The sequence below is a fragment of the Lagopus muta genome, chromosome 3 (assembly GCF_023343835.1).
Source record: "Lagopus muta isolate bLagMut1 chromosome 3, bLagMut1 primary, whole genome shotgun sequence".
NCBI classification, from domain to species: domain Eukaryota; kingdom Metazoa; phylum Chordata; class Aves; order Galliformes; family Phasianidae; genus Lagopus; species Lagopus muta.
The window spans coordinates 91,845,275-91,863,745 of NC_064435.1; the positions used below are offsets into that span (position 1 = coordinate 91,845,275).

General features: G+C 40.1%; 1 protein-coding gene across 1 annotated transcript; it reads left to right on the forward strand.

Moving 5' to 3' along the window:
* The first annotated feature begins 229 nt into the window (after positions 1-229).
* On the forward strand, positions 230-18,323 carry IGFBP3 (insulin like growth factor binding protein 3). Its single transcript, XM_048939654.1, has 4 exons — positions 230-1,032; positions 4,574-4,800; positions 9,807-9,926; positions 15,919-18,323. The coding sequence occupies exons 1-4, from the start codon at positions 657-659 to the stop codon at positions 16,042-16,044; spliced, it is 849 nt and encodes a 282-aa protein (XP_048795611.1). The 5' UTR covers positions 230-656; the 3' UTR covers positions 16,045-18,323.
* The last annotated feature ends 148 nt before the right edge of the window (positions 18,324-18,471 follow it).

Below are 18,471 nucleotides of genomic sequence, written 5' to 3' on the forward strand. Positions count from 1 at the left end.
AGGAGTAAAAAGAGATCCTTACTTTTTTTTTTTTTTTTTTTTTTTTCCCCCCTCTTCCCCCTTCATCTATTTTTCTCCTCTCATGCCTCCTCTTTTGCGTTCCTTGTTTTCTCGAGCATTTTTAGACCGAATTCTCTTCAGATCGTCTGGGCTTGCTTTTTAAAGGTGTTTTTTTTTTTTTTTTTCTTTCTTCTCCCCCCCTCTTTTTGGCTTTACAAGACTTTTTTTTTTTTTTTTTTTTTATTGTGCGTATGGCAAAAAAAAGCTAGCGTCAAGCCCAGTGGTTGAGGCGCTCTGCAGGGGGGCGGGAAAAGTTGCCTTTGTTCCCAACAAGTTATTTTATCGCTAAGGGCCGGCGGCTGAAGAGAGAACGGGTCGGCGCGCGCGCGCCCCGAGCGCAGCCTTCCACCCTCGCCGCGTCGCCGTGCCGCTCGCACTACGGGAGGCCGGGGCCTCGCCGCCCCGCGGCTCTTCCAGGCGGCGCGGGCTGTGAGCGCGATACCGCGCCCCTCCGCTCTCCGAGGCGGCAGGGCCCGCCTTCGGTCGGCGCGGCGCTCCGGGCGAGGAGGGGCGGCCCGGAGCTCCTCGAGCCCCGGTCTCCCCCTCGGCCGGAGCCGCGCGGGGACGCCTTCCGCCGGTCCCCTCCGCCGGTTGCCATGGTGTCGCGGCCCGGCGTGCTGTGGGCGGTGGCCGCGGCGGCGCTGGCTCTGGCGGGCCGGCGGGCGCTGCCGGCGCCGGTGGTCCGCTGCGAGCCCTGCGACTCGCGGGCGCTGCAGCAGTGCAAGCCGCTGCGGCCCGACTGCGCCGAGCGGGTGCGGGAGCCGGGATGCGGCTGCTGCCTCACCTGCGCCCTGCGCCTGGGGCAGCCCTGCGGTATCTACACCGAGCGCTGCGGCGCCGGCCTCGACTGCCGGCCGCGGCGAGAGGAGGCGCGGCCGCTGCAGGCTCTGCTGGAGGGCCGCGGTCTCTGCACCAACGGCACGGCGGGCGACGAGCTGCGGGCCTTCCTGCCGCCGGCACCGCACGCTGCAGGTAAGGGGCTGCTGCTCCGGGCGGGGGCGAGGAAGAACGCCGAGGCTGCGTGCGTGCGTGTGCGGCGTCTCGATTGGTTCGCCATGGTTCTTTTTTAAGTTCGAAAGTCAGGCACGTACGCGAGAAGGGTCGGGCGGCGGGGGAAGGCGAGGCCGGCGCCGTCTGCTGCTTCAGCGGTTCTCGGTGGCCGGGCCGGCGTGGCACGAGCCGTTTAGGTTTTTGTCCCGAAGTTACTTGTTTTCTTAGCTTTTAAGTAGCTCTTCAAAAAAGAAGCGAAGTTGCTCTTCTTAAGCGTAAGGGGAAGGAAGGAGGTGCGCGCTGCCCGCCTGGCTGTGGGAGGCTATCAGGCTGAAGGACCTTCGTACAGAGCTGAAATCCTTGTGATTTGTCACTGGTGTTCCTGGAAAGAGGGTGCGAAAACACTGCAGAGTGTGGGCTGACTCCTGCAGCGTGGCGAACTCGGGGGAACGCTAAGCCTGGGAATAAAATAATGTAGAAAAGAGAACAAGAACGTAGTGAAGTATTTCCCTGAGCCATGGAGGCCGTTATTAAGAACGAAGCATTCTCATAGCGGTGAGAGGACGCTGCTTTTCTCTGAATTGCAAATAAGTCTTTGGTCAAACAAAGCTGTCCCGTGCTTCTTGCAAATGAGACGTTCACAGAGCAGGTTCTGTTTGGCTTGAAGAGGAAGAGACGGTTGGAAAAAGTTCTGTTAACGTGCATATTTAGAAACTTAAGAGACAGGAAGACCTGGGTTTCAGATCAAGAAAGCACAGTCCCTCTCTGCAAGTATTTCATTAAACTGTTTGCTAACCAACAGCAAGTATGTTAATATTTATTTAATAGAAAAAGTGTGTCAGAAGTCTTTCCACTGTTTGCCCTTTTTAAAAACTAGGGGTTTTTCTGCTAGGTTACAGGAACTCTTTGACTGGCCTTTCCTTAGCTGAGGAAGTGGCACTGGTGTTTTGGTTAAAAACTGGCTGCTATGAGAGTAAGGCATGTATTATTATGATTGCTTATGTGCCTCTGCCAAACTGTGATGCTTTGAGCAAGAGTTCAGAGGTGCTTACTGAAGTTCTTAATATCATGGGAGCATGGAGCAGCTGCCTTCGTCACATGAATGTTTTGACTCTTCATTCTTCACGTGATTTGACAACAGTGGGTTGTCACTACTCCTCAGTACTTGGAACCTGGTGCTGTTTAGTGCAGGGCAGTTCAACAACCTAGAGGAAACGGGAAAGAGGCCTGGTGAAAATACTTCCTTTTTTAATATGAAGTAGGCAGAATGTTGAATTCCTGTTTTGCATTCTTGGCATACAGAAACGTCTTGTTTTGAAATAAGATGTTTTGATTCCTTAAGAAGTGGGAAGTAGATCCCATACAGTTCACGTTCAAGGCATGACGATGGAAAACTTGGTGCAAGAAGGAAGCTGAACCTGTATGATGATATCACACACTGTGTCCACCTTGTTGTGGGTGCTGTTCCAATTTCATTGATAAATCCAATGCTAGGGAATTAAGATTCTGAGGTGGTACCCTCTGTCCTGGAGCAGGATCACATCTTACATCTTCTCTGTTATGCATGGCTAGGCCCTGCATTAGGTGCTATGCTTTGATTGGTAGTAGTGATTGCTAGAATTTTGTGGCTGGTGTGTACTATAGGAACTTCTTAACACCATCTAAAGTAGGCTACTACTTTTACAGTTCAGATTTTGGAGCACTAAAGTGATAATTAATAATGCTTATATGCAAACATTCTAGTCTCTTTTTGAAAGAAAGCAAGTAACTTGAGTAACAGTTTTGTTTCCACTATGCAGGGTGTAGAGGTGATGTGGAACAAGGTCGTGTAGAATAGAGTTAATTGAATACACTGTACAGTTTAAAAAGTGGAATTACGGCTGTTCTAAACTTAAGTGTAAGAAATACCATGATGGTCTGTTGAAACTGTGTGGATAGCCTGGTGGCTATTTGATGTGCAGTAATATAATTTTTGATATAGCTGGTAAACTAATATCTGAATTTAGAAAACCTATTGGGCGTAATATTTGTATGTAGAAGATCTGAATTTATAACATTGTTGAGTCACTTACTGCAGACTTCACTGAGAACGTGGAAAAAAAATTCATTTCAAGAAAGAGACATTCCACTGCCAGAAGTGAGTTCAGATAGTGCCGAGAGTATGATTTAACCATTGCTAGCTAGGAAATCTTGTATTTAAGACTTGAACTTCCTTTCCATTTGTTCTAGGAGCTGGATTTTCTCAGTCAGTTATGTCTTTTGCTGTCAGTGGCTACATTAAAACCCCCAGTACCAAGATGTTGACTCTGATCGCTCCTGCTTGTTTTCCTCCCTGATTCTTGGGTATTGCCAGTGGAACAATACATTAGCACTGGATTTCTTGGTTTGTCTGGTTTTCCAATGAGCCACCAAGTATAATTTTAATATAGGTATTCAGGATGTTTCTTGTGCATCACTTATTATTGCGCAACCCCAATATGATTTCTTTCTTCTTATCGTAGCTGACAAGTATCCATTCTGTAGAGGAAATAGAGCCTTTTACAGTTACGTTGCAAGAGCCTTAAAAGAGAGAAATGCAGTGTAGGCAAATAACTTTATGAGGTACAGGAACGCTGAGCTTATGCAATGTTCTGGAAGAATGCATTTCTCCTCTAGCTCCATGGATGATAAAACTATCATCCAAGAAAAAGTATTTTTGAGGCCTGTATTGAAAGTAGATGTTTGTCCTGTGATACCACTACAGAATGAATGGCTTTTTTTTTTCTTGCCCTTGACCCTTAAAAGTATACTTAGTACATCATGAGATATTTTCATTCCTCTCTTATTAAAATCAGAAACACTTTTTCTCCTGTACTGTATGTGGACTAAAGCAAAGAGAAAAATGGCGTTAAAATAATTAATTAGTACTGTCATGCTCAGCATGGTAGAAACTTTGCAGTGAAGATTTTCTTTTTGTTATTCTACCAGGGGAGATCATTAGTTGCTCTCTATCTAGTAAGTATCCCAGGTTAGATATATTTAAAGTTGTTTAAATCTGCTCTGGATCAGAAGTAGATGATTTGAGCGCTCTACATGTCCCTTGTTGGTTGGGCTGCTAACAGCTCTGACTCGGGGCCAAGTGCTGGCAGCGGTCTGCATGTGGCAGACCTTCCTCCTGCCAGGAAAGGAAACCAGTGAAGAATAAGGACTGAGAAACCTCAGCGTAGTGGTTTGCAAGTAGTTAGAAGTGAAGTGAATATAAATAGTTCTCAAGCGATTAAGAATGCAGCATGTTTTTTAGAGGCATCCAGCACAGGTGTTGGAATGACGTAGTGCCAGGAGGGAAGCCTTTAGTTAGAAAATTCATCACAGTTCTTTACAGTTAGCAGTGGAGATGCTAATGCTTACAGAATATTGAATTGTTTGGTGTTGCATTTTTATAAAGAAAAACTAAAATTGTAGATGGTTTCAGTGGTCTGTTGTCCTTCCAGACTCAGCTGATAGTCAATTAACTTTTTCTTCACTGAATTTGTTCTTTTCAAAGGAAATTCTGGTGATTCAGAAGAAGACAGGAGTACCAGTAGCTTAGAAAATCAGGCCATCCCAAACTTGCACAGAGTGCCAGATTCAAATTTGCCTCCACAGCACATCAGAATAGATATCATCAGGAAAGAACAAGCCAAAAATACGCAGCGCTATAAAGTGGAATATGATTCACAGAGTACAGATACACTGAATTTCTCTTCGGAATCCAAGCAAGAAACTGAATATGTAAGTAAATTCTGTAAGTGGAAAGACATCTTCCTACTTCCGAACGTGTACCTGTGTGACTGTATCTGCATGTTGTGTTTTAACAAAGTGAACAAGAAAAGTAACCAAAATGGTTTTATTTGTTGTACTCATCTAAAGCGTTCTGACTGTTTTGCAATACAGCTGTTCAGTCTGCAAATGCAGACAAGCAGCTGACCAAACAGATTATATTCAGAAGACAAAGAGGCCTAATGCACTGGTGTTTACATTGATATGAATATGTTTTTCACAAAATAAGTTCTTAGTGAAAGTGCTTGTTTCCACCTGTTTCTGTCAATGGATTCAAGACAGGTTTATTAGTGTCACTGTTTGATGAATATGGTTGCAAAAAGCATTATTGGGGGTTGTAATAATGGAAAAAAGGAAGACATTGCATATTCAGTCTCGTGATGTTTTGTTTGCACTCTGTGGAGCATTAGTGTAGTTTGAAGGACATGGTTGTCCAACCTTTTGAGTTGGCTGGGATGCATTGAGCAAAGAGGAATTGCTTCGGGCTGCACATAGAGTATGTAATAAATTTGTGTATGGAAGTTACAAAGCTTATGTGCTAATTAAAAAAGCATAAAAATAAAAAATAGAGCAACAAAGACCTCAAACTAGCAGGGTGTTTGATCATGTTTTTGTGAAACTGGTGCATCAGGCTGTTTTGATGGCAGTGGTTGCCATTCCTAGTCAATTTTCTAAGTGTTCATCAGATTTTTGATGCAATATTACTCTTCCTGTACTTCATTTTTGACAATAATTTTTCACTAATGTACGTACAGCCAAAAAGTGATGACAGGAATAAGGCATGACTGTGAAGTGAGGGGTATTTTTCTCTAGTAAGGCAGGGCTTATGAGAATCTGGTAAAGAGTTGAATGTCTGATTGCAACTCTATCCATTACTTGCAAATATTCCCATGGAATGTATTTACATTGACTGAAAATGGAGTTGGAAAATCAGAAAAAAGTCTTTTTTTTTTTTTTCTTTTTTGAAGTCTTGAAACCTATTCTCAAATTCCTTTATAAAAACTGAAAGCATGGCTGCATGTTATTCACTGTTCACAGATTGTGTTTAGCCAATATACCAAAATGCATGAAGTTATTTGCCGTAGCTTGAGCCTGCCATAATTTAAGTTTCATTTCAGACAGTGTTGTCGTCTGAAATATAGTACAGATAGTATATAGTACAAGGTGTTTGTTCACCTTGAAGATGTGTGTTTGACTCATTTAAATGAGCAGTCAAATCCACCAAAAATACTAAATCTGAGAGTCATTCTTAGTTTTCACGTTCTGGAACAAATATCCTTTTTGATTCCTTAAAGGACTTGATTTCACTTTGCAGAGTCCATTTAGCATCTTACCCCAACTTAGCCACCTTCCTTTGTAAAAATAAATGATGACCCCTCCCCCCCCCCCCCCCCCCCCCCCCCCCCCCATAGTCAGCATTCTTACTTCTAAGGAACTCCTAGAAATGGCAGTGCTTCAGTCCCTAAGACTTTATGAAGTTCCCAGGTTTGATGAAAATTTGCATGATGCTATCTGTTTACATCTTTTGCACATAAATTTTCTTGATGCCTGATGCAGTGAGGGTTCATCAAATGCAGTAATTATTTTTATAAGCCCCTCTTTTTTTACCAACCTTCATGGCGCATCATTTGATGCTATACCAGTGATGCTGACAAAAGTCAAGGAAAATGTCTTTAATGTACTTTTTTTTTTTTTTTTTTTTTTTTTTTACTGCTTCATATAAACCAGGAGACTTTGTTGTGTCTTCCGGTGGCGCCAAAGAAACTATTTCTTCAGTGACATTACATTTGCTCTCAGTACTTATAATGAAAATGGCAAGTTGAGCCGTATCTGTAGCATCAGTAGTTTCCTATGTTGCCAAAGCGTGAAATTTGAAAAGCAGCTTTACTATCCAAATTTCTTTCAGTAGGTAGTTCCTTTTTCTTCAGTTCACTTGGCTACTTTGTCTGATAAGACAAACTGATTTTAGAAAAATCTGTTTTTATGTATGTATAATATCCCTATATTGCTTAACAAACTCACCATCAGGAAATAGGGTTTTTTTTGTTTGTTTGTTTTTTTGCAGACAGATTTGCTATCATGTAACTAGTTTTTATAATGGAATCCATTTGAATTTTAACTTCTTCAAAAAACTTTTACTGAAATGACACTTTTTTCAGTTCTGCTTTTTTTTTCTTTATGAAGCATTCAATAATCAGATGACTGGAGGACCTCCCATAGGGGGACAGGTGAGAGAACTGGGATGTTTCAGCCTGGAGAAGAGAAGGCTCTGCAGGGACCTTGTTGTGGTCTTCCAGTACCTGCAGGGGGCCTGCAGGAAGGCTGGGCAGGGACTCCTTACAAGCAAATGTAGCAGCAGAATGAGGGATAATGGTTTTAAACTGAAAGGGTACATTTAGACTAGCTAGTAAGAAGAAATTATTTACTGTGAGGATGGTGAGACCATGGAACAGTTGCCCATAGAGGTTATGGGCACCCTGGAGGCATTAAAGGCCGGGCTGGATGGGGTTTTGAGGACCTGGACTAGTGGGAGGTGTCCCTGCCTATAGCAGGAGGGTTGAAAATAGATGATCCTTTAAAGATTCCTTCCAACCCAAAACATTCTACGATTCCTTGATATGCGTTGAATTTGGCAGTGTGTTTCTGCATTCAGTGTCTTTTTAAATTTTAATCTTTGAAGACTGACATCATTTCCATGCAAATCAAGTGTAGTGCCATATTATTTGTCAGCACTGCACTGTGCCCTCCTTGTGTCCTGGGGCTGCATGGGGCAGAGCTGCTGCCATGATGGTGCAGTAGCAGGGAGTGTGGGCTGCACTGTGAGCAGTGCTGAGCTGTGTGCAGCTTGTGGGCAGTGAGTTGGATGTGCCTGGATTAGGGTCTTGAGTGAACAGGCATTCACTGCGTGTCATGTTGAACACCACCTCCACTTGCAGTTATCATTTAGTGCCAGTACATGCACATAATGGCACAGAGGTAAGGAACATACCCAAAGAGAATGGACAGCCAGAGTATTGTGAATCTGAAGGGGCATTAATTAGAATTCAAAGACTTTTGGCTGCTAGCTTCGTATCCTCAAACCTGTGCCACACAGCTTAAAAGTATGAATTGATATACCTTGACATCTCAACAAAACAGTTGTGTTGAAACCAGACATAGCTTCACACCTGCAGGAGATTTTGAAACCTTTTGAACATTTTGTCTGAAGAGTGTGGCCTCCCAAGATAACACAGGAGGGCTGTTTAAACTGTGTTGGTTTTGTTGCTGATGACAAACTATCCAGTAAAAGCACTTATATATCCAGGTTTTAGTATGTCCTCTTCCCAAAAATTTGAAATAGTAAACCTCTTCTAGTAAGAGTGAGCTTTTTTTTTATTTTTGAGGAAATAGGACCCTGCTAGGACCCTAACTAATTCATCTTTATGTAGGATAAATGTTTTACTTAGCTGGTGGGTGGTCTCTGTGTGACTTAGCAAAGCTACTCATATCTTCAGGGACCAGAACTAGGTCCCTCTGAGTCAGGTACTTCAGCAAGTAAATGACTTTCTACCTAAGTCTATGTGCTAGCTTTTGATATTCATTTCTTTGACTTGTGAGGCCTGCTTCAAAGTAATGGTTAAAAAAAGCTGTTGCTCATTGTGTAGGCTCATCTCAATCCCTAATCATTCACTGTGTGATCTGCAGTCACTGTGTCTGAATATTTTTGCTTGCTGCCAATAAAAGCAGTAATTTAAATTGGTTGTCTAGAACTTATGAGGATTGATACTGAAAGAAAACAGCAAGGAAGACTTTGTTACAATAAAAAAACAGTTTTAAACTGCAGCAGAACAGTGGAGTCTATACATTTTCAGACATACGAAAGGCACTTATGGGTGAACTTGTGACATTACTACTTGAAAATATAAATGTCATTACTCCACTAATTAATAACTTCACCAATGGGTCTTTGTGTTGATACAGCAACTTAAACGTATGTAATTTGTGTTAAGAATTCTTGGTCTCCACTGAAGAATCAGGCTGGTGGACTAAGTCAGTAATGTGCTCAGGGAGGAGTGTGGCTAAAGAGTATGCGGGATGTGATTCTTGAATTCTCTTCCTGCTGCTAATGCTGACTGCTTTCCTAGTAAAATTTTAACGCTTCTTTTCCTAGTTTTCTGAATGCAAAATGGGGCTGGTAACACTTTACACTCTATTTTGGGCTTCGGTTGAGGTTTGAGGCATGTTTTAAGAAACGATTCTGGAAGTTCTTATCTCATTGCCATAGAGCTAATCCACACTATGTTATTGTCTTTGTTTTACAGATAAACTAGTGCAAAAAGTTACGTACTTACATGATGAAAATGTCATGTGCAACCATTCATTTGTATGACCACATTTATTTGCATGATTGCATCCGTTTGGTTCAGCTGAAATTTGGAGTTGTTATCCAAAGTTGCAGTATATTTATAAACACGTGTATAGCATGCCAAACTACTTACTTTCAATTTAGTATGTTTTATTCAATCCTTTAAATCCAGAAGAATTACAGAAATCAAGCGGCACTAGGGAAGATTTGCCAAGTGTTGTATTTCCAATTGCTTATGTTCTTCTTTTCCTGCTTGATGAAGATCTGTTGTTTCCTGACTTAAGTTGTGTTACATATGACTGACTGACATACAAGCTGTCTTTTACATATATATGTGGGTGTGATTTCAGCTGGAAATGCCACTGTGTGTGAGCGTGTTATGTGGCCTTCAGTGTTCAGAGGATATCAGAAATTAGTAACTATGCTTTATCCTGAATAAAGCATAGTGTCAGAACTTTTATCTGTGAATGGTTTGCTTTTTGGCATTTCCTTTGTTTTAATGAATTTGTTTGGTTTAACACATCTTAATCCTTTGAGGTTTTAAGTCTTGTGTGAAAGACAGCATTTGGGAATAAAGTTTCATCTGTGTTTTCTAAAACATGCTTGTTGACAGGGTCCCTGTCGTAGAGAAATGGAAGACACTTTAAACCACCTGAAGATCCTGAATGTCTTGAGTCCTAGAGGTTTCCATATTCCAAATTGTGACAAGAAGGGATTCTACAAGAAAAAGCAAGTAAGTACAGTGTCTTGATTGTTTCAGTAAATACATTTCACTTTTTCTGCATTGTTCTGAGCCTTCTGCTCTTGCCAGGAAGGTGTGTTATGTATCATTTTACAGAGGAGCTGTTTTAATTCAAATTATAGGTTCTGATGTGATATTGTTGAACCTTGTTAAGTGGGGATAGTGTTTTTATTTTCTGTTGTTCATAACAGCAGATTAATTTGAGCAACTTTTTGCCTAATCACACATGGGTTGACTGTTATCCTAGATACTAATGCCCTTCAGTTTAAAAAAAAAAAAAAAAAAAAAAAAAGCAAAAAACAAACAAACAGAAAAGCAGTGGCTCTGTAATAACCCATGGAGCTAAATGTTGCAGTCACCATATGACTGCAATAGATCAATGCTTTGAATTGTAAATAGCTGCTTGAAAGTTCCTAGAAGAACTACACTGGGTTATATTACAAAAAGCAATTTGAGAAAGACATGTGTCTGTCCTTTATGTGCTACACAGATCACTTCCAAAATCCAGGTCATGTTATCATGATACATTTAGTAGTTGCTGTGCAGCAAAGATGGCCCTCCTTGGTTCTCCATTTACATTTGACTTGAAGGTTGTGAACCTTTCTCACAAATGCAGACCTAAGCTGCAGGTATTCATGCTTTATTTGTACTGCAGCAGTGTTCTCCATCCAGGGCTGCCCTTACAGCTCATTCGAGAGCTTTCAGAAGTGCGAGACACAACAGACTGCTTGCTTTGTGTGCACATCTAATTCTGCCATTTAGTTAGTGACCTGTCTCTGTATGTCCTGATATAATTCCAGAATTTCCTGATCTCAAAAGATGCAACATTTTCCTGATGGCAAACCTCTGTTGTAACTACAGATTTTGTGAACTATTTTGTCTCTCCCATTTGTGTTTACACGAGTCAGCCTCTTTAGCTGTGTTAACCAAGGGTGGCTAAGTGTGTTAATGTCTGACGCAGTTTCTAAGCGGGAAGTGATAGGCCAACATCAGAGCACACCACATCATTTTAGGAGTGGTATCTCCTCATTGTTTGTCTTCTAGCTTTCTTAGAAACAGTATTAGGCTTTCAGATGTTTCATGAAGCTCTGCAATTAGCTTGCAGTGTCAGATGGGCTTTTTGAAATAGGGATGAGTTTACCTTCTGCCATTAGTCCAGCAACGGACTGTGTTGTATAACCTTGGCTGTGTGTTGCTGAGCTTATACACACTCCCAAGCTTTTTCCAGAGCTGGTGGAAATAACTCCCATGCAGGGGGAATTTGATTCTGAAGTTTTGAGAGCCCACTGTCTGTTCATGTCTCATTGCCTGTAAATTAACAGATAGCAGTGCTCAATTCACAGTCTGCATTTGTTCAGGAAATTCCACGGACTGCTATGTGAGCTTCTCTGTGGAGCAAGGATAGAACTGTGTTGCTGCTGTGCCATAAATGCATATGCTTAGCTACTTCAGAGCAGCATGTCACTTAACTGCATTGAAGACATGTAAGTGTATTGTAGTCCTTATTCTTCTCTGGGTATTACAGAAGACCACAGATTGGTATTTACTTCGTTCAGGGGATAGTTTTAGTTCTATCACCAAAAGGTGGTGGCTTACATATTTATTCTGGTGTGCACGTATAGTAGATCAGATCCACAGGAAGCACATACTCAAGTGCCTTAGTGCTCAGTCATGGCTCTGCCACTGAGGCAGAAAATGAATTGAATTAGAAGGAGGGAGGAGGGGGGGAGAGGGGAGAGGAAATGGAAAAAGAAAATGTAAATATACTTTTCTAGTCTTTTATCCTAGAAGTTCATTTACCTAGGGTGAGGTGTTGGTGTGGAGCAAAGAGACTTCTGTGCAGTGTGTAGTCTCCATGCTGTCTGGGGTGCCACATAGGTTTAGAAAAGGTGCTTGCAACAGCCGAGGTCAGCAAATAGAAATCTTGAAGGGGTACTTTCATACACTGGCTGTGCCAATCTGTACAAATCTCTGTAGCTGCATGGTAGTTTGAGAGCACAGAATCTTGTAAGAAATGTCTGCAAATGGGGCCAGTGTGAGTAAATATGTATAGCACAGTTTGAATGTTCCTACTCTAAAAGAATTGCAATCAACCACTGGCATAGGCCTTCACAACTAGTGCTGACAGGAGCAGACTGCTTCTCTCATGAACAAAATGTAAAAGAATAATAACGTATTTTAGGTACCCTTGATAAGTTAACTCCTAGGAAAGAAACATCAGATGGAGTAAGAAGTGAGTTCTGGCCACACTGAATTCACTCTCTCCAAAACAGTACAGCAGTTTTATTTGTTTTTTCTTTATGGAGCCTCAAAACTTAGGCATGATGTCTTTGGGAACCACAAGCAGATATCTAACCTGATTAAGCGAACACTAGACTATTTTGTTAATTTTTTTACATTGCTACTATTAGCAGCATTCAGTCCATAATTCACTTTATATTTTGTTCCAACAACAAAATTTAGAATAGTTTGTTAGGAAATAGACAGTAAATCCATCACAAAAGGAGTGTGAATTGAGCATTTTTAATTCTAGAAATGACTGATGAAACTACTGCTTAGGGTATTCGTGTGTGTGTGTGTGTGTGTGTGTGTAATGAGGTGGTAGAAATCTGTTAAAAAATGCCTCCTGAATGAAATTTTATCATCATAATTTATGTTGGTAATTTTTCTTTCCTGGTCACTTGCTCTTGCAGTCAAGTTTAAAGCAATTACTTTTCTTGACATTTGTTGATGTGTAGGGACGGACTTTTCAGGAATAACCACAGGAAGTAATTATCAACAATTTCAAGGGTCTTATTTAATCTTTCATGTAACAAAAATTATTCTAGACCTTGTTTTATATATAAACTTTAAAAAAAAAAAAATCAAGCATATTTAATATCTTAATAAATCACACATGTAAGCCTGCACTATTCAAGTATGGTATCTAGCTGTGTTTACATAGATTAGGTTAACATGGGTACGTTTCTGTTTTGGTACTAGAATTATTGTCCCATATTTGTGTACCAGATAGAGATATTCACCTAAATGTGAGCTGGAATTGTTCCACTGAAAGCAGAGCTGGTCTTGCCAGGAGCCAGCACAGCCTGAGGTGTAAGTCAAGGCTGTCTGTGCTGTTTCAGGAGACCACAGTTGTATCTCTACGGAGGCCTGTGGGCTGATCAGGATTCCACTGGGATACCATATGTTCTGGTGTGCCCCACTACTGCTTCTGTGGTATGTCTTTGTGGAGAGCAGGGAGGCAGGTGGCATGAAGCTGGCAGCTGGTGCTGCTATTGGAAGTAACTATTGACTCCACTGCTTGGGCAGTTTTCCAGCTTTTTTAGACTTCCGAAGTCATGCAGAAGGCAGAGCTGAGAAATGTATGTGGAGTACAAAATGTATGCTTACTTCATACAAATTGTGTACCATTTCAGTGGGGAATGCTAGCAATCTTTCTTGGTAAACATTGCATTGGAATCTGAAATGCTTTTCTTTTGACAGTATCGTTGAGCAAATAGTATAAAGTCATGGGACTGCTGAAGGTCCTTATTTTTTCCTCACAGTGTTATTTCAACTATGAATCTCACTCAGTGTATGGTTTTCATTTTCAAGTTGCTGTTGTTAATTCTACAAATTGAGTATGCAGCTGTAAAAAGCAATCCGGACCCCCAACAGTGTGAGATAACTTCAACTTATCATTTGTTTTGACAGTGACATAAGGCTATGAATCAGTTGAGAGTTCTGTAATATACTTCACATAACACTTCTAAAAGTTATTAGTGGAAGTTTAGTTTAATTGCCAGAGAAACAGATCAACAGCAAGAAATTAGCACTCTAAATTGGGCTCCATCTGTGCCTGCGCTCTTGATAAAAACAACTACAGAATTGCTGCCTCGGTTTCCTTATTTGTAAAATGTAAATGATGCAAAAACAGTTGTTTACAGATTACTTGATACCAAGCAGAAAGGATTTAGTGTGCTGAGTGTTAATATCAGTTAAGGTATAGCCAAGTCCAGTTACCACCAAAAGTAAAGAAAAAAAATCCTATTGACATCAGTGACCTTTGAATGGCCATTCACTGAAATCTTAGAGAACATGGACAAATGGTCTGCTTTTGAGATGGTGTATGATTCTAAAACTTCCTTTGATTTCATATTTAAAGACTTGATGCAGGAAGCCAACAAAAAAGGTGACTAAAATCAAGTAAAAGCTAATCATGCAGTTCAGCAAATTATTCATGTAGCTGTTTTCTCAACAGGCTTGAACTTTTTCACTCTCCTTTAAAAACAAAACAAAAAAATGTAGCTTAAGGTATATATGTAAGAATAACTTTCAGTTAAAGTGATGATTAATGTTATTTAATTTACTTCAAAGTAAACCCAGGTGAAAACTTGGGTTCCTGCCAAGGAGGAATGTTCAGAGGTTTGGTCTAATGTGTGATCTTTCTCATCTGTCTTGCAACTTCATAGCAAGTGCTATCTGTGCTAATCTTTGCTGCCAGAAACTACTTGGCTCAAGGGCCTATCTGCTGGTACAGGCCGTCCCCAGGAGTAGCCCATGTTCGTACTTTCTGACATACCACTCTTTCACCTGAAGTCCTAAACTAGGCTTTAAAGTGTCAGATGCTGTGGGCAGCACATGATGCACAACATATACTTGCAGTTTCCTTATGTGCCCATGCATGGGAAACACAGTAGCTTTGTGGATCACTGACATGGGAGAGCAGGGTGTGTATGAAACTCTGAGGAGCAAACAGTGCAGAAGAGTTACAGGCCAGGTAAACTTTCTACTATAATAAATCTACAGTTGATACCCGGAATAGACTTCTGAAATACTTGAATTGTTCTGATCTCAGGTGTAGCATTTACTTTACTTGTATGATAGCCTTTACAGTATTCTGTCTGCTCCGTTCATTTTCACACAATGGTACAGCAGATTAAACCCCAGCCTTCGAAAAAACAGGTGTGTTTGTTACCATTTCTGCTGGAGTCAGAATTCCTTCTGTCCTGACTAAATGTCCTTCTCTGTTAGCGTTTGCAGTGAATCCTCTATCATCAAATCTAAGCAACTGGATTGGATGTTGGTGAAGGCTCTGTCTTAGCAAAGAGGTTGACAGTTGGAGACTCTGCCCAGTAGACAGATGCTTTTTGAAAGGATGAAGACCTTGCAGAGTTTCCTTTAGGCTGTATCCAGGGTTACTCACCAAGCGTAATCTGTAATGTCATCTTCTTTAGTCTACCTCTTACTATTCTTGATTTCTTGAGAAGAGTGTTAGTGTGGGGTGGACTTTATCTGCTTTTATCAAATTACTTTTTCTGAAGAAGTTCAGCATTGTGTTTATTTATGCTAGTTTCAGGTTGGCCAGTTTGTTAACAAATGCTACTACGCAACTGATTTCTGACAGTGATGTAGGTTGTAGACTAATTCAAGTTCTAGATCACTTAGCAGTTGTTGAAATAAGAGCTCAGTTTCAGAAGGATTGCGTATCTGTTACTATAATATAAATGACGGTATTGATATTCCTTCAGAAAACAGATGCAAACCAAGGGTATTTGTTGCTGCAAGAGTAGTCTTTGCCAGACTTGTGCTTTTAGTGTAGAACAAACTTCTTGACTTTCTTTTCCAAAGATGGGTTCCAAGTCAGCCACCTGCATGGTTGTAAGTAGTTCTGAAATTCAGCAGGCAACAACTATGTTGCTTAATATAATAGGGAGTAGTTCATTCTGCTGTTTTCTGGTAATTCTTGGAGCAGTTTTATTATTCATAATTGGGTACTCCACCCATAAACCATTTTGTATTACATTACATATTGTCCTGTTATACTTTGTAGTGGTGTTAATCTTCAATTTGATTCTAGAAATGTCTTCTAGCAAATCTTCTATTTGATTCTATATATGGCTAGAATATAGCAATGCAACTATCAAACAAGATTCCTGCTTGTCATAACAACAAGAGCAGAATAAAACAAAAAATGTTAATTAGGTGCTACATTCTATTTCAGTGTCGTCCATCCAAAGGCCGAAAAAGAGGTTATTGCTGGTGTGTGGATAAATATGGACAACCGCTTCCTGGATATGATGGCAAGGGAAAAGGAGATGTCCACTGCTATAACTTGGAAAGCAAGTGAGGGCTGAATGCCAAGCTCTTCTGGCATCTGTGTGTGACAGCTGGACCTAGCAGAGACCTTGGAGGGAAGTACTGCATTTTGCAAGGCGTTATGGTCTCTGCTTCCTGTCTGTCTCCTGTGGTGGCTGGGGGGATCCAGACCTCTGTGGGTTCTGCAGCTGTACCTGGCCACTGATACGTGTTGAGCTTTCTATAGAATGTGTAGGGAGCTCTGAATTCCTATGAAAACCTGCACTATTGACACCAAGAGAGAAAGAAAAACACAAGGCACTTCAGAATGGATTCAGGGAATTTCCACTGACCTTTTAAAAAATGGCTTGTGGCCAATTTGATCCTGAGAGATTCTGGTTTAAATTTGAAAGAATTCGTAGATTGAAAACTTGTAAAAATTAATAAAGCAACTATGACAATGGAAAGTAACACCCAAGGATTTAAAGGGTAGGGATTTTTTTTTTATTTTTTTTTTACAGGTCTGACTTATCTTCACGGGTAAAATGTTTTATAAAAAATGTCAAAGAACTTTTTAAGAGACATATTTCTAAAATAAAGACATAGCTATTTTTTTCTGTAAAGTGTATTATGAATATTCTGTTAGTCTGTATTTAATATAATTGTTTTAAAATAAACTTATTTAAATATAACATAAATACCAAACTAGACAATAATTCTAGTGTATACTGTATGCAAAGAGAAGGTAAGAACACGGGATGATTAACAAATGTGTATAGTTCCATGTGCATACACACTGACCTATTCTAGATAGTAGAAATGGACTTGTGGAGTAAAGGAAGTGTTTCCAGAAGGAATTGTTTCATTATCTGAAGTAGGTACAAATACCATGAAAATCTTCTAAATTTTGTTTATTATTTTATTGGTATTTCTGATGTACCCATCACTGAATTATGCCACTGGAAAAATTAACAGTTGCACTGAAGCTCTCTATAAAACATTCATTTTTCATCCGTCCTTAGCTTCAGTTTTTGCAACAAGGCTTGTGTTCTGTCTGTTTCCTTCAGGTCTCCTCATGTTAGTATAAAAAGTTTATGGACAAAAAGATGCCATTACAGTACCAGCCTTTCTGTTTGCTGACTTACTTTTAAAAACTGTGTCTACTCTGTGTTGTCTTAATATACTCTAACAAAGCACACATTCACCATAAGGAACTTATATTTTATGTTTAAAACAGTGCAGATGAGGGGACTATGTACTTGGCTGTTGAGACCTGTGTGCTCTGTTTGTACTAAACATAATAGTTTTTTTCCTTTGACTTTGATAGAAATTATTTGCCTGTATTTAAGCATAGAGTGAGAAGCACAGTTTAAATATCCAAACCACCTGCCATGACATTATATGTCCTTTTAATTGGAAGATAGGTGTTTTGGTTTTATTCTAATAGGTGATGCTTTTATGTTTAAAAAAAAGAAAAAGAAAAAAAAAAGTCTTTCGCAGTTTTGCTTTTGTTTTGTTTTGGCCGATGGTTTATTGAAATTTATGGGGGGGAAAAAACCAAACTGTATGACAGTGAAACCTGGTAAGGAAAGGTGGCCTGTGAAGTGTACCAGCTCTCTGGAAAGTAATGCCATACTTTGTATATGTATTTATTTATATATTTTATATAAATATCATATATATTTATATAAATATATAATATATTCTTGTATGTGTCACTATAAATGTTTGATGTCAACATAATTAAAAAAAACAAAAAAAAACCAATTACATCATCATTGCAATTTCCTTTTGGGTTGGGAGTTTGGAGAATGAGAGTAGTACTCTCATGTGCCTTTCCAACTATTGCAGCCAGTGGTTTTGCTGATGGATGGGAGACTGTGAGGTCAAAGAGCCTGCTCCTCTCCCACCCTGCAAGTTGCAGCAGTCCTTTTTTCATGCCAGCACTGGCAAATGTCTTGAAAATCTGATGTGGAAAGATCTGGATACACAACTTGAAGGGTCAAGATAGCAATCACTTCAAACCAAATGTTTAAAATTTTACCTGGACATGTATTAGCTACCCTGTTTGAATTCTTTGCATATTCCTAATCTATATCTAATGAAATGGATTCTCATCATTGTTAAAACTTAAATTTTAAACTTAACAGTAAGAATATAGGGCGTGTGAAGTTATGCTTAGGCCAGGCTTATACAGGCTTATTGGTGGATGGTTACATTGAGCTTTGTGAGTTGAAGATTTATTGCAATAGTTTTACTGCTACTGCAAATATAATGCCTGCAAAGATTTGTTGGCTAAACAAATGAATAAATGATGAGCTCTTCTCCTTATTTCTTTTTTTCTTTTGAGTTGTAAACCAGTTCATTTCAAATACATACACATGGAGAGTAAAGTTATATTTAACAGTGTTTGGTCATGTAGTAGATGGTGCTGGATTCATAAAAACGAGTTATTAGTAGTTCCTTTTTTTTTTTTTTC